This window comes from Chrysochloris asiatica, unplaced genomic scaffold, assembly GCF_000296735.1.
Source record: "Chrysochloris asiatica unplaced genomic scaffold, ChrAsi1.0 scaffold00005, whole genome shotgun sequence".
NCBI lineage: Eukaryota > Metazoa > Chordata > Mammalia > Afrosoricida > Chrysochloridae > Chrysochloris > Chrysochloris asiatica.
Genome location: NW_006408523.1, coordinates 10126290 through 10137011, shown reverse-complemented (window position 1 = coordinate 10137011; position 10722 = coordinate 10126290). Strand labels below are relative to the sequence as shown.

The following is a 10722-nucleotide window of genomic DNA, read 5'->3' as shown; positions in this document are numbered from 1 at the left end:
AAAAGTTAATCCCTATCATTTAGTACGAAAAAATGGATATAAACAAAATAAGTGCTCTTTTAAACTGTACGAAATTTTAAAAAATAATTGTTTTAATGTGGTGATGGTCTTCAAATGCCATTTCAAGGATAATCTTGACCACCATCAACTGCATGTCAATGAACATCTGCTAGGCTCCTCCAAGACCTTTTATGTTTGGGTTTGGTTGGTTCTTTGTTGTCGAAGACCGGATTTCACATGTAACATCAATGCGTCAACTCCGCAACCTTCCCCACAGACATGTTCCAGATGGGCCTGCGGGGACATGGCTTCTGGGGAATGCAGAGTCTACACATACACAGGCTGGCAGCCCTCAGTCTGGTCCCCAACGCCTGTGTTTTCTCCATTTGCACTCTCAGACGACGTGGCTTCTGCTTCCGAGGGTTTGGGGCATCGGAAAGGGTATCCATTGTCATCAAAGAACCTTCGGAAGGTGAACTCATAGAAGGCGTGCTCCGGGTGTTTGTTGTTGGCAGAGGTAAGTGTGTCCCATGCCTTGGTGCTGTCTTCACTGGCCTGGTCCCATGGGCCTTCCTCATCCACGGGGTCAAAGTTGGAGGTGTCCATGGGATGGCTGATCTTGGGCACGTAGGGTGCTGGTTGCTTCCGGATGTCGCTGGAGAAGTCAATGGCACTGAAGAACGGGTGGGCTTTGAGCTCATCGGCCCCGGCTCTGCCCAGCCGGCTGTCGGCAGCACAGCATAGCCTGGTGATAAGGTCTTGGGCCTCGGCGCTCAGCTTAACCTGAGCTGGGATGTGGAGTGTGCTCTCCCAGTTTATCACCTAGAGGGACAGAGAACACTCCCTGAGTTCCATTGTACATGCATGGCCAACCTAGTGTGGATGTGGGCCTCTAAGTGATGATGACACATTAGCTTCGAGTGATCTGTTTTCTAAAGGGAGAAAGCACGGACAGACGTGGAGGCAGCCTTTTTTGATTTGAGAGGCTATGAAATGAACCGAGACGAGAAGAACTAAATAGTGCCTGGTGACCACTACCAACTGCTCTGAAAGGGGTGGCCCACAAGTCCTGGATAGGGTGGGAGATAAATGTGGAAAGAAACCCCCCAAATTAGATATATATATAAAAGGACCAGACTTACTCGTATCAGACAGAGATTGGTAGACCCCTGAGAACCAAATCATAGATTTATAAGGAGAACTCTGTGTTGAAACATCAGTGAGGGATGGATACCTTAGAATCATCAACCATTTGAGATCTAAGGGCAGCATTTACCCAAGAACAGTGTTGGGAAGGGTCAGAGGAAAGGAGGAGGAATGGAAACAGGAATCACAGGGAGGGGGTGGGGAAAGTGATGTTACCTTGTGGGGACTGCAATCAATGAGATGAAACAAAACATGTATGAATGGCTGAATGAAAAACTGATCTGTTCTGTAAACCATCACCCAATTCACAAAGAAAAGCTAGAAAAAATGATAAAAAGGTCACTCTATTGGCATGGAGCAACAGAGGAAGGCGTGTGAGGAACAGGAGGAAGAAATGGAATGCTTGGCTAACTGCCTCCATGAACCACTGCCTTCTTTGCCAGGAGGCCGTTAGACAGGGATGGTGCCCAGCTCCCGTGACCAAAGGTTTTTATCAAAGATTCCACAGAAGAATCCTGATCGAAAGGGAGAAAATGCAGAACACAATTTCAAGTTCTCACGGACCCTTCACTTTCTGGAGCTATGGAAGGTGGATAAGCCCTGAAACTACTGCTCTGACGTAATATCCAAACAAACTAAAACCAAACAACCGTTTAGTTTAACTAGTAACAGACGCCTGCCTTGAGCAGTATGTTCTTTTTTTCCCCATTTTTTATTGTGAATTGAGTGAAGGCTTGAGAGCAGATCATCAGTTTTATATTGCACACATCATCCACTTTGTTTTATGACAATGAATGTGATCCCCTCCAGGTACCATCAGTTCACAGGGTTTACCTCTATTCACCTGAACTCTTGCATTCCTCCCCCAGTCTTCCACTACTTACGGCTTCCCCCTGCTGCCAACCTCCATCTTGTTGTATATTGTCTTCCCCATCACCCAAGAACATACGCTCTTTCAGGAAGTGTTTCTTATCAACTGACAACAGCGATGTGAAAGGCTAGATCGGAACCTTAGGAAGCAGGGAATTTATGTTGATGATGGAGGAAGACATTGGAAACCAGTGGTGAGAATGGCTGTACAACTTACATGATGCCATCAATGTCCCTAAATTGTACACGTAGACACGGCTGAATTGGTGTAAGCTAGGCAGTGTGTAGCCTCAACAACAAAGTAAATAAAATTTGGTGGTGGTGGTGGTCACTATATTCATAGTGACCCTGTAACAGGGTTTCAGAGGCTGTAAATCCTTACAGGAGCAGAAAGCTTCATCTTTCTGACACGGAACAGCAGGTAGTTTCGAACTGCTGACCTTGAGGTTGGCAGCCCGATTAATAACCACTACACTAAAATTTAGGGTGGTGGTGGAAGTCACTTCTTTTGGTGGGTAGTTCACAGTTCGAAGCCTAGGATGACGATGCCAAATACAAACAAAAGGGAACTGAGTCCCTCTATAGAGACACTGTCTAGCAAATTGATTTCTGTGGATGAATCTTTTCTTTAGCTGTGGCAAAGGCTCTGTGTTGAAACACTATGGCTCTCATTCAAGACATGGCTGAGAGATGGATGGTCACACTGGGTTTTTTCTTAAAATATTCCAACTTCACATAGAAGAATGAAGCTGAGTGACCCTAACCCTTGACACATGATTATGGTGCTCAGCTACAGAAACGAGCTGTCGGATGTTCAAAGAGAGAACCTACAGGAAGTCTTCAATGTTTAGGCCTAGAATTGGGATCAACAAGGCAAGTCTAGCTGCCTACAGCTGCGGGGGATGGGCAATGGATGAGGCAGGTAGGCTGGTGAGAGGGGTGGTTTGAACCTGAGCTGTTGTTTTCACTGTTTTTGAGAAGTACATGAATATTTTATTCTGCTGCTTTGATGAGAAAACAAGAATACAAATATTTTTATATATTCTAACAGGCTTGTTGCTGTATACTGTTGAGTTGGTTCCAACTCATAGCTACCCTGTATAGGGTTTTCCAAGGATATAAATCTTTGCAGGAGCAGAAAGTCTCATCTTTTTCCCTTAGAGTGGTTGGTGGGCTTGAACAGTGAACCTTGCAGTTCCAGGGCTTATCCTAGAGTCACCATGCTCCCGACTAACTGGTTAGATGATAAATAATAAGGGGGAAGTGAGTTCTTTGGGGGAACTTCTGAAAGATGGGATTGGAAGCAAATCCTAGTCCTGCATTTAGCTTAACATCAATGCTGCATATTCTCCTTGTCAGTGACTAGCAGGAAAAAGTTGTATTTAACAGCATTAAAACCAGACTACTAATGAGGTATGCATTTTTTGGTGGGGTGAACAGGTGAGGGATAAGGGGGAAAAGGAGGTAGGCATGGTAAAAAACTAAAAATATAACCCCAGAGGTCAGGCTCAAACTTCTAAAACTGTAATGTTTATGGAAACAAATCGCCAAATCTTCCTCAGTTATCAGCAGTTGGGGATAATCCACCCACCTACTACCATCAAGTCGATTTCAACTCACACCAACCCTACAGGACGGAGCGGAACTGCTGCACTGGGTTCCCAGGCTCGAGAGAGAGAGCTTTACAGGAGCAGACGGCCTCACCTTTCTCCCACAGAGCCGCTGGTGGGTTTGAACCACCGGCCTTGCGGTAGGCAGCTCCTTAGGTGTAGTGTAGTTTCTTAAGTCAAAGAAATGAGATGAGGCTTGGTGAACACAACAGTCGGTATTTGGAACAGTCAAGCGCAGAGAATTAATAATCAAATCACCTTCCTATAATACAACAATACTAAAAAGCTGAAGAACGTCCATATACTTTGACTTTATCAATTCAGTTTTAGGGACCTCTGCTGAGTAAACTACATGGATGATTAGGAAGATTTGGCTATATGGAGATGTTCAGGGTAAGAAAAACCTGAAACAATATAAATGCTGATTATAACACACTGCTTAAATTATAGTACATTTAGATATAAAGGGCCAGAGTCCTGGTGTGGTGCTGTGGGTTAATGATGCGCTGGATTGCAAAGTTGCTTGACTCGTGAGGTCGGTGGTTCAAGCTCACCAGTCACTCCTTGGAAACCCTATACAGGATTGCTATGTGCCAGAATCGACTCAACGGCAAATACAACAACAACAACAACATACTATCAGGGGAGTCCTGACATGGTGCTGTAGGATAAGCACTGGACTGCTAACCAAAGGGTCAGGAGTTCAAATCCACCACCAGCAGCTGCTCGGAAACCCTATGCTATGAGTTGGAACTGACTTGAAGGCACTTAACAACAACAACAACAACAACAATATATAATCATAAAAATACCACAGAATATTAAGTAATATAACACAACACCACAATTAAACCCATGTCTCAGTGCTTCTACGTAGAAAAACAGTTCACAGTCTTGGCCTTAAAATAACAAGATGGCAAATAACCAGTACTTTAAGTAAAATTTCAAGTACACACATAAAAGGGTAAGTCAAAAAGTACTGCTACAAAAAATCACAGCATCCTTTACTAAATGAAAATGTGAAGCTATTGTTTCTCCTCCATCAAGGTCTACACACGTCTGAAGGTGGTGTATAACCTTCTTCTCTCTAACCCTTCTCCAAAGAATTCTGTGCTCTTCCATCTACACCACGTCAAAACGGCAGCTTTGACATCCTTGAGGGAATCAAACTGTGCTCCTTTTCAATGTTGAGTTCTGGGAAGAAGAAGTCTGAAATGGCAAGGTGAGGGCTGTCGGGTGGATGGGGTACGGTCTCACAGTGGACTTCCCCTAGGACAGCCCTTGCTACCTTATAAGAATGAGCAGATGTACTGGTGCAACGGAACAAATTCTTTGGTGCAACTTTCCTGGCCCTTTCCTACCAATATAGTTTTCAATTTTCTTAAAATGTCTTCCTAAAAAGCCCTTGTGATTGTCCTATATCCTTTGAGAAAATCCATGAAGATTAACCCTTTGTTGTTGTTAGAGCCGTTGAGTCAGTTTCGACTCATAGTGACCCTTTTATAGGGTTTCTGAGGAGCAGCTGGTGAGCTTGAACCGCCAACCTTGAAGTTCAAATGGTTTTGCAGTCTGGTGTATTAACCCACAGCGCCACACCAGGGCTCCACAACCTTCAGAGCTGACCCCTCTGCCTTGAATTGAGCTGGCCCAGCAGATCCCCTCAGAAAGCTACTATTTGGATTGGACCCCGTTTTTGAAGGCGCCCTAATAACACAAATATATTACTGAGAGAACCGGGCCGCCATCCACTGATGGCAGAGACATACTTAAACACGTTTTGTTTGGAATAAATCCATGGATGTGTGAACTGGAAGCCTAGTAGCAATATTTTCGGACGGACACTCATACAGATCTAACTCCTGTATCTTATCAAAATACATTTTAAAGAAATAGATGATAATAATAGTTTTTAAATCCCATTACATACAGCTAACATTCCTACCCCACTCAGAGTAAGTAGGCAAACGTTCACCAAGGAAGGGACTCATCAGAAAACCACTGTCTTTTTGGTCGCCTTTTCAGTTACCTTCAGTTGGGTTTCTGTGGGAGTAGGCGCCAAGAAGGGCGGCTGCCCCACAAGCATCTCGAAGAGAATCACCCCAACACTCCACCAGTCACACAGCTGAGTGTATCCTGCAAGACAGAGAGGTTCACGACGTTACACCCCAGATCCTTAGCTCATCCCTCTCAGAGATGAGTGTTAGGAGGGACAGAAAACATGAATCTACTGTAATTAATGCGCCATAATTCAGAGTCCACCTCAGGCCGTGTACCAGACACCTCAGTGATGCTTCTGGGCTCTCTGCTGCAGTAGGAAAGCCTGTTAAATAGCATGTGATTTACTGTCCTCGAAAGAAGACAGATTTACATACAACAATTGACCTGCATGTAGGGACTGGAGCAGAAGGCTAGAAAAGACATAAATGGTGTTAGCAGTCCTCACAGAGGTAGGCCTATGCCACTTTTCCATTGTGAATTTTCAAGCATTAGCGTTACAAGTTGGGTGAAGCCGATTATAGAAGGCTGTCGGAGAGGATCATTGTCAGGAGAGGATCATTGTCAGTTGTGGAATCAGTGGGAGCTATGGATTGGAAGACAGGAGGGGACTTGAGCAAAAAGAACAGTTAGACATATTCCTTTCACCCTAAAACGGGCTCTTCATACCAGACACTATGAAGACCAGGGCCCTTCCTCAGAGACCCCCTGCTTCAGCAGCAGCTGGGTCCGATGCCAGTTCTCAGGCAGGGGTGTGGGGGTTTGCAAAGCAGGTTTGTTCGTCTTTGATTTTCTCCCACTTTTCTGTCAGCGCCCCACAGCCCAGTCCTGATGTTGCCTACTCCTTGTTCAGGTGTGAGCTGGCACTTATAAATAAATGCCAGGCCAATTCCTTCTGAGTCCCCCCCATCTCCCAGTTCTCCCCTCCCGTCCATCTTGTCCCAGCCTGGTCTGCACTGGAGACAGAAGAACGACTCCAGCAACTTCCAACCACGGGTTCTGCTGACAGCTGCACATGCCGAGGGGCCAAGGGCTGCTCTCAGCTCACCTCCTCCCACCATCCCCGGTGACAGGACTGGAAAAGGCATATGCTGCACCCCAAAGTCAATATTGACAACCATGAGACTCTGAGTGGTTCAGTAACTTGCCCTGGAATATGAGCGCTAACAAACTCTAGACTAGTGCTCAGGGCTGACTGGCTCCAAAGACAGACTTAGAGCAACACACAGCCCAAGAAAGACTGTCTCATCTCTGGATTGATTCCCAAGAATCCCACTGGCACGGGATAGAATGGAGTACCCATAAGGGAGACAAATCTCATGCACACTGGTGTGCACAAAACCTTACCTTCTGGCCTCGCCAGGGGAACTGGAGAAAACAATGCCTGTTTTAAGTCATATGCAATACTCAGTCTGAGGTGGTACAAGCTAGCTAGGAACCCAGGCTAGGAAGAGCCAAACCTGCAGCCTGAATATGAATGGCTTAGGCCTCCTGAGAAGTAGTCCTTGACACTAAGAGCCGTTCCTATCATATTTTTTTCATATTGCCACTGAGTCGATTCCAACTCACGGCGATTCTACCGGATAGGGTAGAACTGCGTCATAGGGTTTCCAATGTTATAAATCTTTTTGGAAACAGACTGCCTCATCTTCTTCCAGAGTGGCTGGTGGATTCACACCACTGACCTTTTGGTTGGCAGCCTGATGCTTAACCCACTGTGCTACCAGCGCTCCCTTTCTACCGTGCAAGTGTTTCTAAAGTCAAATCCAACTTGGGTTCCAGGTGGAAAACTGTGCCCCACAATGAGCCCATGACCTAGTGAGGAAAGGCCACCTCACTGACCATAGTCAGGAGCAAACTGAGACTGGCCTCTGTGTGTTTTCTCTCACCTCTGGGAACCAGGCAATTCCAAGACAGCAGTGTGATATGCAGGGACGTGTTTGTTGAGGAAACAACTGAATTCTGAAGCAACCACGGGCACAACGATATGATCTGACTGTCAAGTCTGGGGAGAAACTCAGGGTCTCCTGGCTCAGTGAGTCTGAGGTTAAAAACTACTGTCAACTTGCGCCCTGGGCCTGTGAGCACTGACCTTTGCGCACCAGCACCTCCGGGGCGATGTAATTGGGAGTCCCCACCAGGGAGTGTGCCAGACACCTCTGGTGCTGTTTCCGTGCCCTCTGCTCCAGGGTCTTCAGCCGGTCTCCACAGCGACAGTTGGACACGTCATCCCAGAGGTCGCTGGGTTCCATGCTGTCTTGTCGAACATGGTTCCCTTGCACCCGGGAATCAGGGCAGGGAGAGGAGAGAGTGAACAGGAAAATCGTCACTATCCAACAACGCCACAAGCCCATAACTTTACCCCACAGCCCCACAGAAACAGGTGCCCCCTCAACTGCTCTTGGGGCACCAATTGTCGACAAAGATAGCACCAGGGTGGGGACAATGGCTGAAGCCACAAGAGAAAAGCACAGCGTGCTAAGTTGGCGATAACGAACGCTAACCTGCCTGCGAGGACCTCATTCTTTGTGATTACCAGGCCAATGTACAGATATCTTGTTGCTGTTGTTAAAGTGCCATCGAGTCAGTTCTGACTCATAGCGACCCTGTTTAGGGTTTCTAAGGAGCCGCTGGTGAATTTGAACCACCAGCCTCGTGGTTCAAAATGACCTTAAGGTTGAGTGCTTATCCTATAGTGCTACACCAAGACTCCAAGCAAGGAGCGTCCCCGGGTGGACTTGAATCACTAACATTTTGATTAGCTGACAGCACCTGAATTTTAAGAAAAGTTTTAAGAAAAGCACCTGAAATGTGAAAAATACGAGCACAAATACCTTAGCTGTTACAAGATGGGCCTGCAGAAGAGTGAAATGGTTTAGGAATCACTTTGAGTTAAAAATAAAAGCCTGAGCTAAGGCATTAAAACAGTTATTTCAAAAATCTGAGCAATACAGGTAATAGATAATGACCTGTATTTTTGACTGTTCCAAACAGTAAATGGGGTTAGATTATATAAAGACAGAGGTTCAGGCTTGAGGAGAGGACTCTTTATAGAGAAACAATGAACACGGGAGCACACTCCAACGGGAGGTCATGGAAATTGTACTTTTTTCCGACTCTTTTCAATAGGACAGAGTGGCTCTCCTCGAAGGTCTTGTGACACTCCTTAGCCTGTTGTCTTCAAAATATTATAATGAAATTCAGATCCACGTACAAACAAACACACAAATACAAGCACAATCATGTCATGCCAGTCACGCTACTCTTCAGGGAGGAAAGGCTGTCATGTCAAATGAGATGGAACGACAGGTAAGTCTCTGTCTCAGCTGTTCCATGACAGTGACATACAAAAGACAATACCTTTCTGGTAGTATTTGGAATTGTGAGTCCACCGAAAGCCCGTGCAGAGGCCAAAGTCTGTCAGCTTGATGTGGCCATCGAGGTCGATCAGAATGTTGTCCGGCTTGATGTCGCGGTGGATGAAGCCCATCTTGTGCACGCTCTCGATGGCCAGCGTCAGCTCCGCGATGTAGAATCGGGCCAGCGGTTCAGGGAAGACCTCCATCCGGATCAGCAGGCTCATCATGTCCCCCCCAGGGATGTAGTCCATCACGAAGTACAGGCTGTCCTTGTCCTGGAACGAGTAGTAGAGCTTCACCACCCACTCATTGTCCGCCTCGGCCAGGATGTCCCGCTCTGCCTTGACGTGCGCCACCTGGTTCCGGTTTAGGACATCCCTCTTCCTCAGTGTCTTCATGGCGTACAGCGCATGTGTGTCTACCTTGCAAGTAAGGCACACCTCCCCGAAGGCACCGATACCCAGGGTTTTGATTTTCACAAACATGGACTTGTCCATCTTGGCCCTCTTGAGTCTGTTGTAGTTGGATTCCTTCTGGTACAGGATCTTTCTCATCTGCTCCTGCTCGGCTTCGCAGAGACCAGCCTTGGCGGGAGAAGAGCAAGGAGGAAGAGTCACATTGGAGCAGCCTCAGGGCAGACAAAACCAGGAGACCCTGACTTAATGCAAGGACGCGAGAATACAGACTTACTCTTTGTATCTATCTATCTATCTATGGACATGCATCCGGAAACCAAAGGGAACAGAAAATCAGTTCTTTCTCTAAAGCTAAGGAAAAACAGATGAATAAAATCAGATGAATGAAAATCGGTGGGGAAGGGGCACCCAATGACCTGGAACTCCAAGAGCAAGTTAGTATTTCAATAGTACAGGGCACGGGGGAAAATAGGAAAGAAGTCTGAAAATGGGACCACAGGAAGCAAGAGTACACATTTGATTTTTAGAACTTGAAATCATTGGCTTTGTGAGGAGCAGCTGTATGGTTACATTTTCATTTCATTTCATTAACAAGTCATCTAAGGGAGTCCTGGTGTGGTGCTGTAGTATAAGCACTGGACCCCAAGGTCCGTTTGAACCGCAAAGTTGGCGGTTCAAACCTACCAGCCGCTCTTTGGAAACCCTAGAAAGGGTCTTAATGAGTCGGAATCAACTCAACAATACTCATCTAAGAGGTACTTAGAACATGATTCTAACAATGGCTTAAAGAAGAATAAACGGATTCTTACTACATGTCCCACAAACTCAATTTATAAAATCTCAGCCTTTGGTTTTGCTCTTTCCCAAAGTGTTGTTGTTAAGTGCTGTCTAGTTGGTTCTGACTCATTGCAACCCTGTATAGGATTTCCAAGACGCAACGGGTAGGTCTGAACAACCAACCTTGTGGTTAGTAGTCCAGTGCTTATCCTAAAGTGCCACCCCAGGAGTCCAGTAGTTAGTAATCCTTGATGAATTTTGTTAAAGAATAAGAACATACTGGGTGGTGATTAGGTGTCAACAGGGCTAGGTTACAGATTCTCAGTGGTTTGGGAGACACCACATACACTTTCCATTATGGAATCTAAGTGAGTTGGAAGGGGTTTCCTTAGGGGTGTGGCCTGCCTCTAGGATATAAAGCTCACTCTCTTTTCTCAAACCCCACTCTTCCCATCACCTGATCCTAGTACTTGGGACCAAAGTTTGCAGCCTGCTTCTTGATGTGTAGATTTTGGATTCACCAGCCCCCTCGCACCGTCTTGGGTCAGC

At 46.1% G+C, this 10722-nt stretch overlaps 1 protein-coding gene across 1 annotated transcript in view; it reads right to left on the bottom strand.

Annotated features, from left to right (window-relative positions):
* Window positions 1-327: 327 nt before the first annotated feature.
* LATS2 (large tumor suppressor kinase 2) overlaps window positions 328-10722 on the bottom strand; it is an 85839-nt gene continuing 75444 nt past the window's right edge. The window contains exons 4-7 of the mRNA XM_006831963.1: window positions 8982-9564; window positions 7714-7896; window positions 5653-5759; window positions 328-822 (exon numbers count right to left, since the gene is read on the bottom strand). Of these exons, the coding sequence (XP_006832026.1) occupies window positions 328-822; window positions 5653-5759; window positions 7714-7896; window positions 8982-9564 (1368 nt within the window). The remainder of the gene's footprint in view (window positions 823-5652; window positions 5760-7713; window positions 7897-8981; window positions 9565-10722) is intronic.